This window comes from Ictalurus furcatus, chromosome 24 (genome assembly GCF_023375685.1).
Source record: "Ictalurus furcatus strain D&B chromosome 24, Billie_1.0, whole genome shotgun sequence".
Taxonomy (NCBI): Eukaryota; Metazoa; Chordata; class Actinopteri; order Siluriformes; family Ictaluridae; genus Ictalurus; species Ictalurus furcatus.
In genome coordinates, this window is record NC_071278.1 from 9,686,071 (window position 1) to 9,709,610 (window position 23,540).

Here is a 23,540-nt window from a genome sequence, read left to right on the forward strand (position 1 = left end):
GATATTTACACGTAGAAAACCGAGAGCATACAATTGAGTTGGGGGGAAAAAAGGCCAAAGACTTGATTCAAAATAATGGCAATAGCAACAAGAAAATGACCTATAGAAATTGTTTTTGTACAGATTTGTACTTTAATAAAAAAAATTACAGTGATCACAATGGCAGATCAATAATGTGTTAAGTGTTTATAATCTAAAATAAATTGAAAAAGAAAAACCCTTTAAACCCATTTATATAGACTAAGCTTAAAGCACATGTTTTGGAAACAACTAAACACTTGGTTTAAATGAAAATAAATGATAACAATACACACTTTTCTCTAAAAACAAACAAATAAATAAATAAAAGTTCCTAGAGATTGCTTGTTTTATTATTTTGTATTTTACAGGTCACATCGTCATCCCTGATATCTTACAAAAACATTCACCAACAATGATTATAAGCAATTTCTGCCATTTTTTTTAACGACTTAAAAAAAAAAAAGAGTGACATCTCATTTTTAAAAAGTGATTTTGGAAGAAAAAAACCACACACACACACACACACACACACACACACATAATTGAACTTTTATTATTTGTATGGCCCCTTGATTGCTTTTGTGCTAACTGATCCATGTATAGATCATGTGCTCACCCTCCCTCTCTTGTTTCGCTGCCTCTCACTGGCTCTCCTCACATTTGTTTCTGAAGAACAGGGTGGTACTGGCGAGTGCTTTCTGTTTTCCAGAGATGGCAGCAACTGGCACCCCGGACACCTTTAAGGTTGTTCAGTAGACGATCACATCTCTGACTGACCGACAGTTAAATCGGCGCCATTTTATTGTTCAGAAGAGCAACTTCTAGTCTTTGTCTGTCCTCAAGTGGCCTGAAGTTCAGCGTCCTGGCTGCGTTTTCCTGCTTCTATTGACAATACTCCTCAGCACACAAGAGGATCCTCTCAACAGCCTAGGAGACTGGACAGACGTCATCCACTTCTCCACACCTGCATGTCTGAGCCGTCTCAAGAGACAGCAAAATTTCAGCATTTAACAGTGGGACCTCCTCATTGTGATGTTCGCGGACATTGTATTTACTCATTATTGACTTCAGTCTTGGATTCTTTTACTGTTTGTAGTTTTTAAGGATATTAGATGGTCACTTGGATGAAATCCATCTTCAATCGTAGTTCATCGTATCAAATTGAATCTACCTGACCCAGCTGAGTAACGCAACACCAAACCAGGAGAGCAATATTGTTCTGGTGACAAGTTGGATCTTCTTTTTTTCTCTCTCTCTCTTACATGCAAGGGGGGAAAAGAATCCTTGCTCCTTATAGTGATAAAAAACTTTTCTTCTGGTTCTCCAGGCACGTTGTTGAACAAGTCCTCTACGGCTGACTTGTGACAAACAATAGCACTGGTCTGCTTCTTAATAATTCATTACATCAAAGAAAGCTGGCATGGTAAAGAACTGAAGGAGAATACAAGCGAAGGAAAAGCATATGAAAAGTTGCGTTGTGAGGCTTGGACATAACTCGTCTGAAGATATCTTCAAGAAAGGAGCTTCCTGAAGAGAAACGAACAGGGCAGACAGAAAGTCTAACCTGACGAGCAGTTGGAGGAGGAAGTGAAGAGGAAATCAGACAAGTAGCCCTAGCTGGATCTGCAGCAGGAGAAAAAGTGTCGTCCCGGTTGTGGCCCGACGGGTGGTACAGAGACAGTAGCATCATGGTGAATACAGGTATGCAGCTGATCAGCTTCACCTGCGCCGTTACCGGCTGGGTCATGGCTATCGCCGTGACTGCGCTGCCCCAGTGGAAGGTCACGGCCTTCATCGGACCCAACATCCTCACTTCGGAGATCGTGTGGCAGGGCATCTGGATGAACTGCATCTACCAGACCACTGGGCACATGCAATGCAAGACTTATGACTCGTTGCTGGCGCTGCCGCCAGACATCCAGGCGGCCCGTGCTCTCATGTGTGTGGCCATCTTCCTGGGCTGGCTGTCCTGCACGGTGTCCTGTTGCGGAATGAAGTGCACCACTTGCGCCGGGGATGATCGCCATGCCAAGGCTGGCATAGCGCTGTCCGGCGGGGTGCTCTTCATCCTAACAGGCCTGTGTGTGCTCATCCCCGTGTCCTGGACAGCCAACACAGTTGTGCAGGACTTCTATAACCCCAATGTTCCCATCCAGAGGAAGCGCGAGTTGGGCCAGGCCATCTATCTGGGCTGGGCGGCCGCTGTCATTCTCATCATCAGCGGCATTGTCCTGAGCACCACCTGCTCCTACATCGAGAAAGGACACTACAGACGTGGCTACATGGGCCGCAGCTTTGCTAATTCCAGGCCGTCCCCACTGGATCCCCCGAAACCCATCAGCACCAACAGCGTGCCCCTTAAGGAGTATGTCTAAGGTGCAAGGCAAGCAGTGGGATTTCCATAAGACTTGAATGGAGATTATAGCGGGGTACAAGAGGGTCAGTTATGTAAAATACACACAGTGGAAGCACTAAGTTTGGAGAGATGGCCCTGTAGTGTTGTGTCTTTTTAGAGGTAGCGTTAAATATTTGTACTGTTTTTCTACTTTTCACTACTATGATGCTCTCACAGGGGTGTACAGTGATAACTGCACTACAGTATTTCTAAGTATTTTTTTCTCTGATTTATCAATTATTGAAATGTTAAGTTTACTCTGTTGGAAGTTTCTAAAGGAAGATTCCTACATTTTGACCTAATTTTTTAAATGATTCCAGTGTTCATGTGAAATGTGTGCTTCGAAAATATAATTAAAATGGTTTGAAACTACTATGAAATGTGATTTTTTCCCCCTCATACATGAAGTAAACAAAACACTGATACAAGCACGTTCTATGATAAATAAAGCAACCAAATCAGTTGGTGTAACCATGCTTTCTCTGATTGAAGTGATTATATATTCATTCATTACTGAATACACTGAAAAGTGTGTGTTAATAAGTATACATGTGATGGGAAGTCTGCAGCATCAAACCAAACAAGTATTTTATTAAAATCACTACAGCTGTAGAAATAATAATAAAAGAGTGATCCTGTGTAAGTCCATAAAAACAGAATTGATTGAGGATGCCGTGATGCTCCTGTTGGGAATTCTTCGCAGGAACAAACTACGATTTAATTCCTGTAAACTACCAAAAGCAAGTTCATGCAGCGGTTGTAATCCGAGAGGATAAGAGCCAGACGTTTAACTTCACAACTTGGGTTACGGAGTTTCCATCTGGTTATTATAGCGCAGAGTGACACTGGAATATATTTCTTCCAATCAGGACATTAAATACATGCCGTAAGATGAGAGCACATCCAGAAATCCACACATCGAGGCATTGCTTAATCAGATTCCATGAAGAAGGACACTTGAAAGAGTGCATCTAAAACAACAACGACAACAAAACAGAAATAATAACAATAATGAGAACAATATATTACACATTAAAAGATTCCCTTATGTACAATACAATGTAAACAATTAACTGAACAAACACAATTATAGTGGCCATTCGGCAGGGATGGATTACCTGAAATTCTGTCCTCTCCTCTAGGCGAATCTAAAGATGTCCATCTCTTTGGTGCTGTCTCTAGGAGTGTAAGATCATCCGGCTTCAGTAGCTGTAACAGGTTCTTCCTCTGGATGCATCTGAACCCAAAGCTAAGGACCACTACATAGGCCTCATACCTAATACAACCCCTCCCCCCGCCCAAAAAAAAACCCCACGTAGTCAGTCAATACATCAATAACTGTCCGTGCAAAATCGAACAGCAGCTTTTATGTTTCTGGTGGACATCTGAGGAGAATTTCCATCCTCCATTCTCCAGTCCAATCTGACAATCCTGAATTCTACAGTCACCTCCTCTGTAGGTGCTGGTATGCTTTACGCCAATTCTTGCCATAAAGAAATCCCCGATTCATCCAGGACTATACAGTGTGTAAATTTGAAATATAGATGTAATTTAAATTTAGTATTGATAATAGTGATATTGCATAACTATATTAATCCAGATATGATAAATAGGCAGGTGGCTTGGAGACCTGATTGGATGCTTTAAACCAGGGGTCAAACTTTTTGCAACAAGGGACCCCTTTAACTCACTCACTTTCAGTAACTGCTTATCCCAGTCAGGGTCGTAGTGAGGCAGGAGTACACTCTGGATGGAACGCCAGGGCACCATGAACACACACACACACACACACACACACACACACACACACACACACACACACACTCATTCACACACTCATTCACACACTCATTCACACACTCATTCACACACTCATTCACACACTCATTCACACCTACAGGACATTTATTTTAGCCAATCCACCTACTGGCATGTTTTTTTTGGAAGGAAACTAGACAACCTGGAAGAAACTGACATGGACACAAAGAGAATATGGGGAGAAAATCCACATGGACAGTAACCTGAGCTCAGGATCAAACCTGGGACCGTGGAGCACTATTACTTTATATTACTTTTTAAATTCCTTTAACTGTCAAATATATTCCTTGGTACAAATTTAGTTTATGAACATAATCCAACTATTCGGGGGTTCGGTGACTTAGTGGTTAGCACGTTTGCCTCGCACCTCCGTGATCGGGGGTTCGAATCTGTGTGAGTGTTTTCTAATTGTTATGGATGTGATGTGCAACTTGTACTGACTCTGCAGCACCCTGTAGAAAGTAAAGAGCTGGAGGAAACATGAATAAACAAGAGTGTCAGATCTGGGATACTGCATCCGATAGTAGCGTTCCGCGTCCTGTAGCCACTCCAGCATGTCGGCGATAGAGGGCGAGAGAGCAGATCTGGCCACACATGTGCTAATAGGAAGTAGGTCAGAGTTTTGTTCATACATCTGGAAAACAGCAGCCACCTGCTTACAGACAGAATCTCGCACCAAACCAAGAGCATTCCTGTGAAAAACAACAAACCAAGCTTTCAAGGTGAGTACAATGTGTGTGTGTGTGTGTGTGTGTATATATATATATATATATATATATATATATATATATATATATATAAATAAAAGAGCTGCAACAACTAATCGATAAAATCGATAATAATCGATTATGAAAATCGTTGTCAACGAATCTCAATATGGACTAGTTGGTCTGCGTGTGGTACATTTACTCCCTACGTTACTTCTGTTCCAAAAATACGCTTCGGAGAGTAAATACTAAAGTTGCGTCCCAAATGACGAACTGTACACTTACACTATGCACTACCGTCTAGTGCAGTGTTTCTCAAGGGGGGACTCCGCGGACCCCTAGTGGTCAGTGGTGTAATTGCAGGGGGTTCATAGGAAAGGTTTTAAAATGTTTAAATAATATATTTGTTAAATGTATCAAAACGTATTCAAATGAGACGTTTTAAAATTAATCAATTTGGTTATTCGCAAATATCACGTTAGCTGAGCTGACGATTGTTCATTGGTGGATTTTTTAAAAAATTTATTTACAAGTGAAATGATAATTTGTGGGGTAGACAAGTGTTGCATTGATGGATAAAATAAACAAAAGATCATTCAGAGAGTCAAATTAAATGTCACACCAACAATCAAATGTAAAAAATAAAATCTTGAAATGTTTTGATTCAATTTTAATGTCAATATTATTAATGTTAAATATTACTAAAATAAAACAACACATATAGAAATGACTGTTTAATATATAGCCTGTAATTGTTGTGGAGTGAGGGAGTCCAAAGCTCACAAAAGGTTGAGAACCACTGGTCTAGTGTATGAATTTTAGAAAGGTAATATCGTCTCAATTGGAACACATTAGTCTTTCAATAACCTGAACCCCCCGCCCCCCAAACGAAAAATAATCGACCATGGAAATAATCGTTAGTTGCAGCCCTTTTATATATATATATATATATATATATATATATATATATATATATATATATATATATATATAAAATTTGCTATACATTTAAAGAAAGACAACTCACACTTTCTCACTTAATTCCCCCAGGACTGTGTCTACAGCATTGAGTAGTTTGTGCTGAAGGCGCTCTGGAAGGTTTGGAAAAGTACTGAGTGGAGTGTTTGCAATTTCAACGCTCTTCAGCGCCCTCAGCTGTTCTGCCAGGTTCCCCAAGGAACTCAGCAAAGGTGTACATTCCTCAAGCACTCCCTTCCAAACAGTCTGATTCGCCTTTAAACTCTGAAAGCATTTTCTGAGCTCTTGGTGAAACTGCAATAGTGCTGGCTGAGACATGACCACACACACTCGGCTAAAACTAACGACTGATTAAACGGATACCACCCTGATTATCAAGTTTGGACCACTAACTATCCCCCAGTTAATCCGTGTAAATGCAAATAAGCTACATTATATAAAAGCTCGAATATCCTTCACTACCTTTATAAACATTCTTTACATACACGTGTGGGCCCATGTGATACTTCCTGTTATTACACCGTACACCACAAAACGCACCAATCCAAACCAGACATCTAGAGCGTATTGCAATAAGCTCTGCTGTGATTGGTCTTTCTTGTCTAGGCCGTAGCAACCGGTGTCTGAATCAGAATCAAACTGCCTAGTCGATTCTGATTCAGTAGAGTCAATTTCGAGAGTCAATTTCGAGAGTCAATTCTCACACAATGTCGTTCACAAAAAAACTTTTAAACAGAGCTAACGTTTTACATGAGCTCTACAGATAAACTGGGATTTTAAAAGCGCAAAAACGAAAATTTTAAATTCGTGGAAACAAATCTGTCAGTTTAGTTATCTGTTCGGCTCGACTCTTAATGCCTGGATTCGAAGAACCGATTCTTTTTTCAACGGACCGGATGAATGACGTAACACAAAAGCGGGTCGCTTATTGGTCGACATATTTCAGCGAATGAATTTGAAAATACTTCTTGCCACCCGCTGTAGTGTTGGGGTTACCTCGGAAAGCAACAGTAAACTGAATTTAAAAAAGAGTAAATAAGCTTCAGCAGGTAATGGGAAAAACTATAATAATGTAAGAGAAGTGGTTTCCCGTTACTATGTACTGTTTTATTGCTCGACATTGTTTTTGAAAATGTAGAGTTACTTTCCTACACCCGGAATACAACAGAGCGGATTGGGCTAATCACAGTAACATTAGACTGATCATTTGGTCTGGAGCTGAATTCTGCAGGAATGTTTATGATTCTTGGTTTTAAAAAATATATATATAATATTCATATCTAAATAGGATGTGTGAGGCGAAAACTCGAAAGGCATTCGATCGAGCTATCTGTAACATATGTGTTTTTCTTCCAGGAACAAAATGGCGCCCAGGAAAAGAGCCACTAATGCTAAGAACAAGAAGAACCCCAAGATGCCTAAACTGGAAGCTTTTCTGCTCGACTTTGATGATGAAGGTGAGTGAGTTCATTTACACCCCCTTCCTTCTTTCTTTCCCTCATCTAACACTTTTATCATGTCATCAAGTGCAAATGCCATGTAAGGATGTCCATAATACCCTTTCCCTCTTCTTTCATTTTAAATCCACTTTTATTATTCCTATGTACACATGTATACTGAGTAATGAAAGGGCCCAACATTCAACATATAATATACTATATATTTCCAGCGTGTTTGCCTCGCGCCTTGAGGGTTGCGGGTTCGAATCCTGCCCCTGCATGTGCTTTATGGGTTTCCTTCAGGTACTCTGGTTTCCTTCCGCAGTCCAAAGACATCCACTGTAGGCTGATTTCTAGATTGTCCATAGTGTGTGTGTGTGTGTGTGTTCTGCGATGCATTGGCACCCCGTCCAGGGTGTCCTCTGTCTTGTGCCCAGAGTTCCCTGGGGTAGGCTCCCTGCGATCCTGTGTAGTATAAGTCATACAGACACAAGGATGATTTCTCTAACCATCCATTATTTACACTTTTTGTCAGCCTTCTGTTCCCATCTATTAAAGAAAATGTCCACTGTGAACACATGAACCAATTAATATTGAAATATTTGTGATGTGTTCAGTGATCTGGTGCTAATCTGTTGGTTAATGCTGTAATTTCATTATTCTAGTGAGAAGTTAGGATTGTGTGTCTCACTGACATTCCTATCACGGTGGGGGATCTTAAATGATCTCAAACATAAGTGATACCAACAGGCTTTGCTATTAGATCCTAAAAGAAAAGAGCAAGACCTTCTTTCTCACCCATTATTTTTTTCAGTGATGTTCAATGTCATATTAATGAGAAATCCAACATATGAGACAGCAAAAGTTAGACTCGACTGGTACAACCAGTCCCTCCAGGATTTCACGATTTTTTGATGGCAGAAATGAACACAATCAATCAAACTCTGCAATATTCAGAGGATTTAGAAATTTTTCGTCATGTGACGTCATCACAATGCACTTTCGGTCAAAGCCCTCTTCGATTCACGTGCGTTGAACATGAGTACAGCTAAAAGGTCTCATTTATCAACAAACATCACTGAAAGCGTGTGCAAAACAATTACAGGTTATTGCAATTTCACAGATTCAGCTAGTTTTCTGAATGGGGGGAAACAAGCACACAAACGATTTCTATGGTGATCTATGAGATGACCGGCGTGAATGTCGTCGTTGTGGTATTAGCATAAACATAGAAACTTTGGGACTGTTTGGGTTTGTGCAGAGTGTACAGATGAGGAGGTGAGAGAACTGGACAGATTAAAGGACTAAAGTGCTGCTGCATCGCTTAAAAATGTATTTATTTATTTTTAAAATAAATCTCATTGCTACTACTAATGTAAGAATCTTATAACTAACATGAAAACAGATCATGAGGGGGAAAAAAAAAGTAAACTGTGAAATTTTATTACAAAATAAATCTTGAACACCAGTGAAGATCACATGTTAATTATAAAGATTAATATGCAAGTTAATGGTTCGGTGTGCCTCATCTCTGAGAATCGCTGAAGTCAGTGAGAATATGTCAATGAAGAGGATGACGTTAAGTACTATAGATGTGATGCTGGTTTAAAGGTGGCTTTAAAGTAGTGTGGTTTCTTTAGTGAGACACTGAAGACTAATTGTTAGTTTAGTCTATCCTGCTTGATATTCTTATGAAAGCCCCAGGTGTCTTTGGTAACAGGTGTCCTTCAGTGCCAAAACTTTTTTTTATTATTATTCCCCTGCGCAGTAAATACAATTGTTAAGAGGTTGAATGAGAAGACCAATAACCTTCTAAAAGATGCAGACAACCTGTACAACATGACTCTGATCAAGCTTCCCGTGGCAGTGCGACAGATGAGCTGGATTCAGTATTATGGTACGTGTCTAATGTCCTGCTGTTCGTTTCACCACCTGCTTGCTTATACAATTTACTGCGTGTGCTGCATGAATGTGTTACAGGAGTAATGAAAATGTTTCCTCCGTCTGATTATTAGAGTCTGAAAAGCCAGAAACACTAGTGGATGAATCAAAGGTAAGTCTGCTTTACGTGTAGCTGTAGGTTCTCAGCCTGAGGTGGGGATGGGGTCGTAGGTTTATACCAACCTGTTACTCATAATGTACTTCTATGCATATGAACTTGATTTATGTCATATTTAATAATTACAACTGCCAGATTATTATTATTATTACAATTTTGTTAGCCTTTATTTCATTCTGAGCTCCTCTTAAGCGCATTTTACACCAAACCACAATGGCACGTCATCCAACACGCTCTCACGTTAATCAAATCAAACCTTTACACCGGACACAGCGGCGATTTAAAACACGGTCCCCTTCGAAAGTGTCGGAACATCAAGGCCATTTCTGTCGTTTTTTTTCGCTGTTCGTCGAAGAATTTCAGTTTGAGATCAAAAGATGAACGAGACGACAGATCAGAATTCCAGCTTTCGTTTCCTCATGTTTACAAACATGTGTTAAACAACTCAAAACATGGCACCAGCTCATAACTGCTCTCTGGTCTTCATATTGGTTTATCTTTTTTTAACGGTAAACCAACCAATAAGGTGTGTTCACAGGTGAAGCCTAAACCTTAAACCAAGAGTAGACATTCAGAGCTGTTCATTCTTTAAACAAGCAATCGAACAGGACAACACAGCTGGGCAACGAGAAACAGTCATGTGTTCCAATATTTTTGATCACTTAAAAAAAAAACAGTGGGTGCGTTCGAACAAAAGGTGCCATTGTTTAATAGATGTAAAGATCAGGAAATGAAAGCTGAGGTTCTGGTCTTCAAGGCATAGCGAAAACAGTAGAATTGGCCTGGCTATACCAATACTTTCGGAGGAGACTTTAAATATATATACATATATATATATATATATATGTGTGTGTTTTGATTGGTGCAGTCATGGTTACTAGCTAGAAACACTACAAAATACAATATCTGTGTTATATATTGCAGTGTGTGTGCGCTGATGTTGCTTAAAATGAAAACTTGATAAACTTGATGAAAGTTCGCTCACAGAGGCTAGAAGTGACCATTTGAATCTCTGGATTAATGAACTTTACGTTAAATTATATTATTTATTATTATTTACGAATATCTGCACATTTCTGTTTACCAAACCAGTGCATGGGTCATGAGAATTTTGAGCCTTGATACTGGGGTCAGTGGCCCAAAAAAAGTTTTACAACATTGATCAACTTCTAATTATACTTTCTTTCAATTATTTTCATTGATCTAATGCAGCAAAAGGAGGAAGCTGCTCAGGTGGAGCTCGCCATCGCTCAGGATCATACAATCCCTCCCAAATCTGCCAAAAAAGGTGACGGTCTTTTTAATTTTTTTTTCTTTCCCTCCAACCTCTGCTGTTTTTGCTATTTGTATCCTGATATGAATCATATCAGATTTTTGTCTGTATTTGTAGATTCAAAGAATAGTGAAAAGTCTGAGGATGAAGCGAATTCGGTGCCCAAGTCTACAACCAGAAAGGTAAACGTTATTGATTCTACCCCTCTTACCCTCTTCACTACTCTTACCCTCTTCGCTACAAAATATCTTCCATTTTTCTGCTTACAACAGGGAAGAAAGAAAGCACCATCGACTACCAAGAAGGCCAAAGCTCTCTCTGTGAGCAAGCAGAACGGCACGATTAGAAAGTAAGTTATGTCGCTCAAGTTATTTATTTATACATGCATTCACCAGTCACTTTATTAGGAACACCTATATACTTGAACATTCATGGGATTATTCAATCATGTAAGGGCAGCAGAATGCATAACATCGTGCAGAATACAGATCATTCAGTTTCACATCAGAACTGAGGATTAAGGTACGTTCACAGCAAAGTGACCGGAGATCATTCATTTTCAACGAGAGCTGGTGACATGAGCGATAGCGAGCGTTGGAGACTAGAGGTGGGCGTGTCCAGCGATGCAACAATGCTGAGAAAAGTTTCACTTTATGCAAATTTGGAGCGACTCGGTGGAGCGTGTACCAATGGGAGTGAAGACAGTAGAGCGGATGTGATCCGTGATGCTGCCTGCGAGTCCGAATTGTTTCGTGGATCCAGACAGTCCGGTGCTTGCGCTTCGCCGCAGATAGACAGACGACCTCAGTGGTGAAGAGCTCACGCTGCTTCTCCTTCATCTCGTAGGATACGATGCATTTATACACTGGTGAATATTATATACAAACGCTCTACTTCCAGAATGTTTCATTTTAGTGGCAAGAAAACTGGTTTGTTGTCAAAAGTCAAATGCTAGTTGTGCCACCTACTGATAAATGTTACTATGGCAACCAGCAGTAGGAACGATTACTGGCGACTTCATAGTACAGCGGCTTGATGAAATCGTTGCGTGTGTGAACGTACCTTAAGTGTGATTTCCCCCCCCCACACCCCCCCCCCACACACACCCCAGTTTTGAGTTTACACAGAATGGTGCAAAACATTCATTGATTGGCAATTCTCATCACCTTCTTGATGAGAGAGGTCAGAAGAGAATGGTTCAGGCTGACAGGAAAGTTCTGGTAACTCAAATAACTACTGTTTACAGTAACGGTGAGCAGAAAAGCATCTCAGACTGTTACTACTGTCAGCCAAGAGCAGAACTCTGAGGCTACACTGGGCGCTGGCTCACAGAAACTAGACAGCTGAAGATTGGAAAAAGACCCGTGAATGTTGTTTTCCAATCTTCAGCTGGATAATTGCATGAATGAGCAAGTGTACATGTATTGTTCAAGAGTCTCAATTCATTTCAAATGTGAAATGTTCATCAACAAAAATCTTTTTTCTCTCTGTATGGTAGAAAAGAGAAAGGAACTACACATTGATTTGTTATTTGGCATTTACCCACAAAGTGAACGAATCAAGAATGTTTTTATTGATTCATTCTGCCTGTCTCTGTCTGTTAAGATCCACCAGGAAGCCCCTGGTCACCCCAGCCAGAAGCTTCTTGGACTCGTCCATCATAGGCCCAACTCCACTCATCACACCCCGATTTGACTCCAGGTGATTCCCAGGATGGAAACTGCCTTTGGCTTTTGGCTTAATCTAAATTATTTTTAATACACTGGGTTTAATGGACTTCTTCCCTACTGTGTTAGTTAGTTTGTTTGTTTGTTTATTTATTTATTTATTTATTTATTTATTTGGATAAATACTTAAGGGCATATTGGTGTGACCAGGCTGTTACCACCCTGGTGTTGATCATTTTCCTCGAACATCCCATTGTTTTATTCAGTTTATACCACAGCAGTTTGCCAATTATAAATTTTTTAAAAAATTAGTGTTGTGTATATACTTTTTAAACTCCATTTAGAGTTACAGTTAATGTTGTGGAACGTCCACAAAACAAGTTAGTTCCTGTTATCTTGTGTTATAGCAGCTAGAAACATTCGTTCTGTCACCAATCTTTCTCTCTTTTTTTCTCTTTTCCTTTTCCCTCTATTGATGTTAAAAAGACAAATCGAGTTTGTCAGATAAACTAGAGAGTGCAAAACCCTTTGTCCTGAAGACTCCTTCTATGAATATGAAATAAATTCTTCTTACAGGATCTCCATCACAGCAACAATATGTTTAACAGTTAAAGATGCATTAGGAAAGATTAATTAGGTGGCTCGATATTGAAATGATTCCTGCCTATGTTCACAAATCTCCACCCCAAAGATCCGCCACGCCTCGTAGAGCGTCTATAAAATGACCGACAGGAGGCGGATCCACACACACACACACAAGCTTTCCGGACAGGAAGTCAGTTTTCCAAACGGATTTTCTCGGAAACTTTTGCTAAGGCCACAGCTTAATGTGTCGTTTTTAAATCATGTTCGACAGATTTTCCGTTGTTATTTGGAAGGAGTTAAACTGAAAAATTGACTCTTGGACCTTTTTAAATAATTAAAAAAAAAGCTTATTGTTGGACTTGATTTATATGGAGTATGTGCCGTACAGGTCCCTGTGAATGAGCTGTTACAATAGAGTCGATAACGTATTCTAACGAGCATTAATATAAACCTGTGATTTGCCTTGCACCCACAACTACCGTCAGACCTGCTGCTATAGAAAATGAATCAACACCTTCTGACCAATCAGAATGGAGAATTCAAAAGTGTTGTGTTGTAATTAAGGAATAACACACTCCCGACCGCGTGGTTGTACTTCTGGTTTGATGTGGCACGACACAAAGTGGAGTATTTGCGTATAACTGCATTTTAGAGTGTGTTCTTCTGTTTGTACCACAGAGATTTGCCACTGATTACAATTTCACTTATTAACGAATGACGCGTCGCACATTTTAATGGTTTAGAGTTAAGGAGTCCCCATGAATGAGTTGTTACTATCGAAACAATAGAAGAAGCGCATTAATATTAACCTATTGATCACGTTCCAGCTAGAACATCTGTCCGAGCCATGCAGCAATAGAAAAGTAATGCACACATCCTGATCAATCAGATGCCAGAATTCAGTTGGTATAAAGGCTTGTAATGCAGAGTAAAATAAAATAAAAGCCACATGATTTGTGTAATATAATTAAATCTGTGATTTGCGTTTTCACGCCACTCAAGTTTGAATTGTTAATGATGTGTGTTTATCGTGCTCTCGCAAGGTTGCCCAAGACCCCAGCAGTACGAGTTCCTCGTCACAGAGAGAAGGTGTACAGCATCTCTGTGAATGGCTCTCCCATCGCTGGAGGCACAGAGGATATCATCATCAATGTCCCTCTGGGCAACGGAGAGGTTAGTGCTTTTCCACCGTAAAGTAAAACTCCCACCGTGAGAAAAACAGGAAGTGGTCTTTTCTGGAAAGGGAAGCAAAATGTAGATAAAGCCTTTGTGGACGTGGCATCATGTGTACGTGCACAAAGCCAAACAGTGACCGCAGCTACTCGTGTGTTTACAGTGCATTCAGCTGCTGGCCAGCGAGATGGATTCTGTTGATCTGAGTCAGCTGGACGAGAACGCCATTCACAGCATCAGGCAGCTGCAGGTATACCTTCATCGTGTGAGGTTATATTACACAATTCACAATAAAACAAACACAAAACAAACGTCTTCCCCTTTTGTTTGCGCAGAATCGTCTCACAGCTCTCTGTGGAACCTCAAAGTGAAGAGACTAAATGTGATCAGCTTTTTCAGAGCTTTGTATATACCACCCTGTATTTTCAATCTTTGTCTGTTTATATCTCGGCTTTTTCAGTTGTTGTTGTTCGGCTTTATATTTGTTAACCTCATGCCTTTTTTTTTTCTTTTTAATTCCATCTCTTTTACCTGTTGTATATTGTCATGGGCATTTTCTCACTGTACATCTAGTCAGAGTGGTCAGTGTACTGTTCAGTTATGCATTTTATTTTGTAAATATGATCCAAAAATAGTGACCAGCTGTTTCTAGAGGATTTTGTTTTTTGTATTGAAATGTCATTTTCATGATATTTATCTGTAATTCTGCTGTTTTTCTTGAGGAGCAGAAGTACTGCGTGTGACTGCCAGAGAGAGGACAACATGTCACTACAGTTACATCTTTTAAATGAATTTGTCCGACCTTATTCAGTCCCCTCTGAATGTTTTGGAGCAACTAGGACAATTCTATTGTTTTCTCTAGACATTGAAGACATTTGGGTTTGAGATCAAAAGATGAATGAGACAATAGATCAGAATTTCAGCTTTTATTTCCTCACATTTACATCTAGATGAGTTAATCAACTTAAAACCTGTTCCAGAAGGATCCATGCAAGCCCAAGCCATGACACTACCTCCACCATGTTTCACACACGAGCTTATGTTTTTGGATCAAGAGCAGATCCTTTCCTTCTCCACATTTTGGCTTTCCATCACTTTGCTAGAGGTTTATCCTTTGTTTTTGATCCTTTCTTCTCAGCTTCAAAATCGCTTGCTTTTTTTCCCATAGGTAGCTCTCTGATCTTCATGTAGGTTTATCCTTTTTAACAACAAATGCCATCTTCACAGGTGAAACCTAGGGCTCAATGTATCTTTTGATCTCCAACCCCCGTGTCTTCAATGTATAGCAAAAGCAATAGAATTGGTCTTACTGTTCCAATACTTTTGGAGCAGACTGTATAATAATTGAATATGTAGGACATCTAAATCGAGCTTGTCTCTTTGTGGATAACATCCAGCTACATGAACAGTGTGTAGGGTGTGTGTGTGTATAGACGAATTCCAGCATATAAACAGCATTTTAAAGTAAATGCCAGCTTTGTTGTTATTGCTGCCACTTTCCCTGCTCTATAAATGGCATTAAAAAAAAAACTCTAAATACTCTCAAGTTGATTTGGCCATCTGGTTTGCTCAGCAGTGCATTTGTGATCTGCAAACCATCACGGTGTGGTTTTTAGGCTATAAGAAGTCGCAGCTACACTGATCAAATGTGAACTCTTTAGCAGGAAACTTTCTAAAGTAAAACAAACTCTCAATTTTAAGTCCCCCATTTAAAAAAAAGATGACATCACACAAGAGGTACATTTGAATTGATTACATGGCAGCTGATCAACGTGCAGCACCATCAGAAAGAAGGATTTCTCCTTTTCAGTGTCCAGACTCCGTGATTTGATTTTTTTTTTTTATTAAATCAAATCTAGGCATGTCATGGGACTTTATGAGCATAAACAGTTTTTTTAAAAAGCCATTTTGATAATTCTGATTTTAATAACTCTGAGCAGTAACCTTTTTTCCTGTGTGTAAAGGTGTCATGTGATGCATTAAAACGTAAACTTGATGCGCTTGTGTGTTTAAAATCATAAGTGAGGCTGCGCTATTTTTGTAGTTTGGCTCGAAGTCAGTGCACATATTAAGCCGGGTTCACACTGTACAGTTTTGAGCACGATTTGGTCGTCTGAGACAAATTTGGAGAATCCTAAAAGATTCTTATAATCCTAGGCCAAAATCTGTAGCCGTTGATGGCTAGTTTGATATGTTCCTTAGAAGAGGTGTGGAAGTAACTTGCTTCAAGTATTTATGCTCTCTAGATGTTCTTGGTCATACGTTTCTGTGTAGTAGCATCTGATGTGATTTGCCTTATCACTTTTGTTTACTTCTTTAAGAAATGACAACAAAAACCACCGCCCTTTTTTTTAGCCTTATCCATGACGTGAGCACATGCTGTGATTATCAGTTGGTTAGCCAAGATTTAATAATTTTTTTTTATTACAACAAATAAAAGCTGATCAATTTAAATAATTTCAGCAAAACAGACTCTTCAAATCTTAGAGGCTCCAGATTCTTAAGTAGTGGTGTTGGGCTGTTGCTCCTGAGGAGCATGTTGAACATTAGGACCTGCTTCCAAACAGCCAGCTACATCTGCTGCGTCACGGACATGTGTAACACGCTCGGATGACTGTGGCATCGTCTGGATTCAAACTCTGGGCAGTGTCCGGACTAGAGGATGAACGCGTTTCTGCTTTGCCACGATGACTAACACAACACGCTGATCTCGTGCACATTATGAAAAACATTTAGCATAAAACTAAAATAACAATGGCAGTTAATTCTACATGAAACGAGCGATGTTGATGGGAAGATGGTGAGAAATGAAATGCGAGATATGCATCTAATCATATACAAGTGTACAGGAATGAGTCCAATTTGAGGTCTAAAGTCTATCACAATAAATGCATGTCTTAACTGGTTTTAAGATTGACAAGTGGCTTCTGGAGCATTCGCTCTGACCCAGTCTGCAGAGTTTCCCCCTAAACACACCACCATGTCCTGGAGGAGACCTGAGATCTCAGGTAGCTCTTTAGCACAGGAGACTTCTGCAGGGCCAAAGAGGATCACAAATCACATGTAATTGCACAATAGTACACATCATGACTTATAAATGATGCACTCTCATTTCACTTACCATTCACAGACTTTTTCCTAAGCGCATACTTCGGGACGTCATAGATGTTTTCAGTTGTTTCTGAAATGGGAAAGATCAAAGCAGATGGTGAGTGAATCAGTGACCGGGAGTGGATGAGTGACTGAATGAGGGATGGCGTGAGTGGATGAGTGAGTTAGTGAGTGAGTGAATGAGAGAGTGAGTGAGGAATTGAGTGAATGAATTAATGAATGAGTGAGTGAATGGGTGAAGGAGGGTGTGAGTGGATGTGAGGAGTGAATGAGTGAGGACATGAGTGGATGTGTGAGGAGTGAATGAGTGAGGAAGTGAGTGAATGAATTAATGAATGAGTGAGGGAGGGCATGAGTGGATGTGTGAAGAGTGAATGAGGGAGTGAGGAAGTGAGCGGAGTGAATGAGTGGATGAGTGAGTTAGTGAGGGAGTGCATGAGGGGATGAGTGAGTGAATGAGGAAATAAATGAAGGAGTGAGGAAGTGAGTGAATGAGAGTGAGTGAAGGAGTGAGTGAGGAAGTGAGTGAATGAATTAATGAGTGAGTGAATGAGTGAGGAAGTGAGTGAAGGAGTGAGTGAGGAAATAAATGAAGGAGTGATGAAGTGAGTGAATGAATGAATGAATGAGTGAGTGAATAAGTGGATGATGAGAGTGAGAGATGAGGTGGACACACACCCTGTTCTTGCTCACTGGCTCGCCGGTTTGATGGAGGTGTATCATAAATGACTTCCTCAGAATGTAGGGCTGCAAATAAATTATACTGCTTACAAATAATATAAATGACTTTTTCTAGAATAAAGTATTGAGATCAAACATTTTTATTGTTAGCTGATAGATATCTGTTAAATATCGTTTTAACATAGCTCAAATTTCCACAGTCGGCCAAATCATGTCTGGGGTTTCATCAGTTTTGCACTGGAGTGTTGAGGCTAACATTACTGGTGAGTAATGAAAGTTTGTCACCCAGAATCTTTGCTTTGTACATTTATGCCAGTTTAGTTTTGCACTGGAGCTACAAGCAGGGGTTAATAATTAAAGAGATCTTGTGACATAGCCTATTTATATAATAAGACCATCCCCCATCTTTGCCCCATGATGCATCTGAGGCATCTTGGTGTGTTAATATTATACATGGACGGTTGGAATTGGTAACAGATACAGTACACTAAATAGCCAAAGGTTTGTGGATGCCAGACCAATCAGATCCATATGTACTTTTTGAACATCTCATTCTAGATTATTCCACTTTTGCTGTTATAATGCGCTCCACTCTTCTGGGAAGGCTTTCCACTAGATTTTGGAGCGTGGCTGTGGGGATTTGTGATCATTCATCTACAAGAGCGTTAGTGAGATCAGTGAGGAGGTCTGGGGTGCAGTCGGTGTTCCAGTTCATCCCAAAGGTGTCAGGTCAGGGTTCTGTGTAGGACACTCGAGTTCTTCCAGTCCAACCTTCTCAAACCATGTCTTCATGGAGCTCGCTTTGTGTACAGGAACAGGTTTGGGCCTCTTGTAATATTAATATTAGAATGTCTTTGTACAGTGTAATATTGTAATATTGTAATATTACAGTGTGCAAAGACATTCTAGATAATACTGTACTTCAAATTTTGTGGCAACAATTTGGGGAAGAACCCCAGATGTCCGTCATGTTCAGGCAGCCACATACCATTGGCCAGATATAGTGCATCTATGCCAGCAACAACAGGAAGTCACCAAAATGTTGGTACTTGTTAGTAACATTAGGCTCAAATCTCCAGGACAAAATGAAAGAAGCAAATATCAGACGAATCTAGTCAAAACTGCATTTTTGCCTAGCATAAAGAGAACGAATGCACCAACGTTTGCAAAGTGGCAGGACATCATAATCATTCTCCAGTTCAATCACTTCAGCCTTCTGCTTGACTTCATCCTCTGCATAATGACTACTCTCAACATGAGACATGCCTGAGGTCATGAAGCAAAAGAAATGTAAGCACCTATATCTAAATAAGCATCGATCAGGTCATTTACATTCAATTCTAAATGTAACTACTGTAATGGACTAGAATTGTTTATAGGATATAGTCAGAAATACAGTTCTGTAAAACATACCAAGATCAATGTGGATATGTGCAGTTGTAGTTGATATAACAGCGGCAGAGTGCATGCTGGGTGACCAGAGATAGGAGTCAGGTTCGGTACAGCGATGCTTCCTGACCAGCATATCACTCACCACTGACTCCGAGTTACTGATCATGTTGTATGGGCTCGACTGAGTTCTGTACATGTAATCTGGTGTGGTCTCCCTGTATGTGTACACACAAAGACACAAACAGAAATACACACACACACACACACACACACACAGCATTTCACTTTCATCTCTTGGCCATAACTGATATCAGTGTGTAACGGTGGTAGTGGTAGTGTTACCAGTTGGAGTTCGGCTCAGTGCTGTTATACACATGATGGTTCATTGCTTGCAAAAGTTGGCACATCCACTTCTGTCTGAGATCCGCTGTTTCTGCAGCCTGTTGGTGAATACTTCAACTTAATTAAATGAATACTTAATCTATATAATACATACTGTACAATAAAAACCTCACATTTGAACATTTCTGCTGGACATTTCTGTTTTAACATTTTTTACCCAAACTTATTTTTAACATTTTAATATTTACCCAAACTTATTTTTTAAACATTTTTTACCCAAACTTATTTAACACTTTAATATTTACCCAAACTTATTTTTAACATTTTTACATTTACCCAAACTTATTTAACATTTTAATATTTACCCAAACTTATTTTTAACATTTACCCAAACTTATTTTTACATTTACCCAAACTTATTTTTAACATTTACCCAAACTTATTTAACATTTTTACATTTACCCAAACTTATTTTTAACATTTACCCAAACTTATTTAACATTTTTACATTTACCCAAACTTATTTTTAACATTTACCCAAACTTATTTAACATTTTTACATTTACCCAAACTTATTTTTAACATTTTTACATTTACCAAACTTATTTTTAAAATTTTTACATTTACCAAACTTATTTTTAACATTTTTACATTTACCAAACTTATTTTTAACATTTACCTACAGTATTTGTCAGGTTTATGATACTAATTTACTGTTGAAGATATATACTTTAGTAAAGCAAGGCATGATTCCCAATTTTGCTCCAAATATTTAGCTTAAACGTAATTAGTTATCAGTTTACATTCAGCAGTCCATACATCCAATCCATACAAGAAGTAGGAGATCAAACAAAACACAAGTGATCCCTGTTCCTTGTTCGAAACAACAGTTAGTAACGGTACTTTCCAAATAACTCATACAGGACAACGTGTTTTTATAGTAGCTGGTAAATGGCTATGGACCACATCCTCAAACAGACACAGAAGAGCAGCATGGGAACTCACCAGGACTTTCCTCTTCCCGTTTTTCATAGCGATCTCAAAAATATAGTGTTTTTTCTTAGTCCACATTATCTCACGCACAGACTCAACCTGTTAAACACCAACCACAAAATAGTAACATCTCACAAAGCCACAGCGATTATTTTATTGTGACTGCTAAATAATGGGATATCATTAACAGCTCAGTTAATTATGTTTGTGTGACATGGAGAAGCCACGACTTACCTCAATAAGGCAATACTGTCCTCTAAGGTCTGACTGTCAGAGAGGAAAAAAAACCCCAGCACATTTTAATGGACTCTCTCACACTCTATCTTTATTCCATAAGTTCTGACTGTTTAAAGTGAGGTCCAAAATGAAATTGATATGATCTCCCCTTTTCTCTAAATGTACTATGGATTTAAAAATTCTACACACCTCTGCTAAAATGGCAGGTTTTTGTGAAGTAAAAGAATGACACCAATATCAAATCAACATTTCTCACATTATATGTGAAATTGCTAAGTATTACCAATAAAGTGAAAAACAATCAAACTTTTTTAAGGGGAAAAAACAGAAAAATAAAAAAATGTACAATAACCAAGTTGCATAAGTGTGCACACCCTTAAACTAACACTTTGTTGAAGCGCCTTCTGATTTTATTGCATCACTCAGTCTTTTTGGGTAAGAGTCTCTCAGTGTGGTATATCTTGACTTGGCAATATTTTCCCACTCTTTCTTACAAAAACTTTCTAGATCCATTAAATTAGTAAGGGCATCTCCTGTGCACAGCCCGCTTCAGGTCACTCCACAGATTTTCAGTTGGATTCAGGTCTGGGCTCTGCCTAGGTCATTCAGATGAACTCAGATTGGATGCTTATTAACTTCCTTTTACTTAATTCTGGCAAGACAGAAGTACTTCTACTAGGACCACGTGCAGCTAGAAGTAAGCTCTTATTACATAGTAACTCTGGATGTAAAAGACCATGGCGTGATTATTGACTCCAGTCTTTCAGTTGATGCTCATGTAGATAATATTACTAGGATAGCCTTCTTTCATCTCAGAAATATTGCTAAGATAAGAAATATGTCATCACTACACGATGCAGAAAAATTAGTTCATGCTTTCATCACCTCTAGTTTGGATTATTGTAATACCTTACTGTCCGAATGTTCCAGTAGATATATATATATATAAACAAACTCCAGTTAGTCCAGAATGCATCTGCAAGAGTCCTTAAAATAAACAGGAAGTATGACCACATCACCCCGATCTTATCCACACTGCATTGGCTTCCAGTAATATCGAATTGATTATAAAATACTACTACTGACCTATAAAGCACTACATGGTCTCGCACCGTGTGTAGACCTTTTATATCCACTGTAGCTAATCAATAATGAAACTTTATAGATACCAGTAGAACACTGTGTAAAGTGCATGTCTACATACACTAGTTTTAAAATTACACTGGCTCAGGAATACCATTTCTACATATAACGGTTTCATCAAATAGCAGAATTAGCAGTACTGAATCAAGTATATACATTAATTTGGAATTTATAATAATAATATTTAAAAAAAACAGCAATCTGAATAACACTTTCGAACTTTGAGCGAAACATCCGATGAGTGTGATGTTTGTGCAGGAGTGAGCATCAGATCGGACCGTGGATGTGATATGTGGGGGAAAATATGATTGACTTCAAGATGACTGTTACTAGTTTTATAAACACCACAACATACTGTTTTTCTAGATAGCATTGTCATATGCAGTGTCACAGACCATATGAGAAAATCATTAAGATATTAACAACTTGACCCAGGTTGTGGCGAGTCACTGTGTGAAGATTTAAGCATCTTTAGAAGAACTATTACTTTTCCTGTTCCCTTATTGTATAATTACTTATTTTTTTCATATTGTGTATTTTTTTTTTTAGTAATGTGCCAGTGTAAGAGTATGCAGAGCTGCAATTAATCATAAATGTCAGTAAAAAAATTTCCATTCCTTTTATTACCGCCATTTGTTTCCCTGTCACTTATATATAATAATATTTTATTGTGGATTTGACTTTAATTATTTTTCTGCATGATGTATTTCAAATGTACACCTTTTTGTAAATGTAATGCACAACTCAATTTTACTCTAATCGAAACATCAGTATTCGGAGTGTCTGGTCAACTCAGAAGCTCTTTAATGGAAAGAGACTGATATGAAGAGGAATAGAACTGAAACCGAAGGCAGCTTTCAAATACTACTACACACTGGACCAGTTTATCTTGTCGTGGTGAACCATTCCTCGGTCGTCGAGTCATGCCATGTGTAGTACATCCAGTGAACATCGTTTAACTACAGAAAAGCTGAAAATCAATACAAATTCATTTCAACGTGTAAAAGCTGAAATTCGACATAAATACTTACAGTGCTTCCATGTTTTTTATTGTAGAAGAAAAGGGTTGCATTATGAAGTTTGAACCAGTAAGTAACCCACCTCAGCCTCTAAAATGATCAGTAAAACGATGGCGTCATTACAGAAGCAAGTCTTTTTTAGCTGTATGAACTCACTACATGCTGAGAATGTGATCAATTCAAGCTCTGAATGTAATGAACTAGAAAGTATAATATAATATAATATAATATACAACAACATATACGTTGTATAAAAAGACAGCCAATCTGTATGAACTTTAAAAAGTAAAAAACACTTACTATTTTATCTTTTCTTTTCTTCAGAAATCCTTGGCATAGTGGCATACACGCTACTGAATCTTCTCTGGCAGACATGTTCACCTGTTGCACTTCTGCTGATTACTGATTGAGCCCAGTGTGACACTCGATAGACATTATCGCATCACTTCCTGTTTTTGGAGGCCCTCTTTCAGGTTATAAAACTATTCAATTTTTTTTTTTACATAT

At 38.9% G+C, this 23,540-nt stretch overlaps 4 protein-coding genes across 6 annotated transcripts; 2 read left to right on the plus strand and 2 right to left on the minus strand.

Moving 5' to 3' along the window:
- The first annotated feature begins 1,406 nt into the window (after nt 1-1,406).
- cldn35 (claudin 35) lies at nt 1,407-2,402 on the plus strand. Its single transcript, XM_053613337.1, has one exon. The coding sequence runs from the start codon at nt 1,710-1,712 to the stop codon at nt 2,394-2,396; it is 687 nt and encodes a 228-aa protein (XP_053469312.1). The 5' UTR covers nt 1,407-1,709; the 3' UTR covers nt 2,397-2,402.
- An 86-nt stretch (nt 2,403-2,488) lies between these two features.
- Nucleotides 2,489-6,543, minus strand: c19h1orf109 (c19h1orf109 homolog (H. sapiens)). 2 transcript variants are annotated; one of them, XM_053613339.1, is made up of 4 exons: nt 5,969-6,535; nt 4,747-4,926; nt 3,535-3,653; nt 2,489-3,387 (listed from the first exon to the last, which is right to left on the minus strand). In XM_053613339.1, the coding sequence occupies exons 1-4, from the start codon at nt 6,235-6,237 to the stop codon at nt 3,347-3,349; spliced, it is 609 nt and encodes a 202-aa protein (XP_053469314.1). In that variant the 5' UTR covers nt 6,238-6,535; the 3' UTR covers nt 2,489-3,346. The 2 variants fall into 2 exon arrangements, with proteins under 2 accessions (XP_053469314.1, XP_053469313.1); XM_053613338.1 differs by lacking the exons at nt 2,489-3,387; nt 3,535-3,653 and having other exon boundaries at nt 4,309-4,926; nt 5,969-6,543.
- Nucleotides 6,544-6,834: 291 nt separating this feature from the next.
- On the plus strand, nt 6,835-15,855 carry cdca8 (cell division cycle associated 8). The gene is made up of 11 exons (XM_053612706.1): nt 6,835-6,968; nt 7,276-7,376; nt 9,127-9,255; nt 9,374-9,411; nt 10,630-10,705; nt 10,808-10,872; nt 10,963-11,039; nt 12,296-12,391; nt 13,986-14,115; nt 14,279-14,365; nt 14,451-15,855. The coding sequence occupies exons 2-11, from the start codon at nt 7,283-7,285 to the stop codon at nt 14,484-14,486; spliced, it is 828 nt and encodes a 275-aa protein (XP_053468681.1). The 5' UTR covers nt 6,835-6,968; nt 7,276-7,282; the 3' UTR covers nt 14,487-15,855.
- LOC128600325 (uncharacterized) lies at nt 15,777-23,539 on the minus strand. 2 transcript variants are annotated; one of them, XM_053612705.1, is made up of 10 exons: nt 23,334-23,527; nt 23,046-23,123; nt 20,869-20,901; nt 20,647-20,733; nt 19,642-19,739; nt 19,321-19,514; nt 19,069-19,173; nt 17,905-17,973; nt 17,237-17,296; nt 15,777-17,147 (listed from the first exon to the last, which is right to left on the minus strand). In XM_053612705.1, exons 1-10 carry the CDS (start codon nt 23,406-23,408, stop codon nt 17,023-17,025), a joined length of 924 nt encoding a protein of 307 aa, XP_053468680.1. In that variant the 5' UTR covers nt 23,409-23,527; the 3' UTR covers nt 15,777-17,022. The 2 variants fall into 2 exon arrangements, with proteins under 2 accessions (XP_053468680.1, XP_053468679.1); XM_053612704.1 differs by lacking the exons at nt 15,777-17,147; nt 17,237-17,296 and having other exon boundaries at nt 17,325-17,973; nt 23,334-23,539.
- Between the last annotated feature and the right edge of the window lies 1 nt (nt 23,540).

Excerpts from the sequence above, each read along its gene's own strand:
- cldn35 (XM_053613337.1), top strand. The coding sequence starts at position 1,710 with ATGGTGAATACAGGTATGCAGCTGATCAGCTTCACCTGCGCCGTTACC.
- c19h1orf109 (XM_053613338.1), bottom strand. The coding sequence starts at position 6,237 with ATGTCTCAGCCAGCACTATTGCAGTTTCACCAAGAGCTCAGAAAATGC. Across the intron at positions 4,927-5,968 it reads GGGGAATTAAGTGAGAAAGT|GAATGCTCTTGGTTTGGTGC; the intron begins GTGAGTTGTCTT and ends TGTTTTTCACAG.
- cdca8 (XM_053612706.1), top strand. The coding sequence starts at position 7,283 with ATGGCGCCCAGGAAAAGAGCCACTAATGCTAAGAACAAGAAGAACCCC. Across the intron at positions 7,377-9,126 it reads GCTCGACTTTGATGATGAAG|TAAATACAATTGTTAAGAGG; the intron begins GTGAGTGAGTTC and ends TCCCCTGCGCAG. Across the intron at positions 11,040-12,295 it reads CAGAACGGCACGATTAGAAA|ATCCACCAGGAAGCCCCTGG; the intron begins GTAAGTTATGTC and ends CTGTCTGTTAAG.
- LOC128600325 (XM_053612704.1), bottom strand. The coding sequence starts at position 23,408 with ATGTCTGCCAGAGAAGATTCAGTAGCGTGTATGCCACTATGCCAAGGA. Across the intron at positions 19,515-19,641 it reads ACTGAGCCGAACTCCAACTG|GGAGACCACACCAGATTACA; the intron begins GTAACACTACCA and ends GTACACATACAG. Across the intron at positions 17,974-19,068 it reads TGTCCTGCCACTTTGCAAAC|CCCTACATTCTGAGGAAGTC; the intron begins GTTGGTGCATTC and ends ATTTATTTGCAG.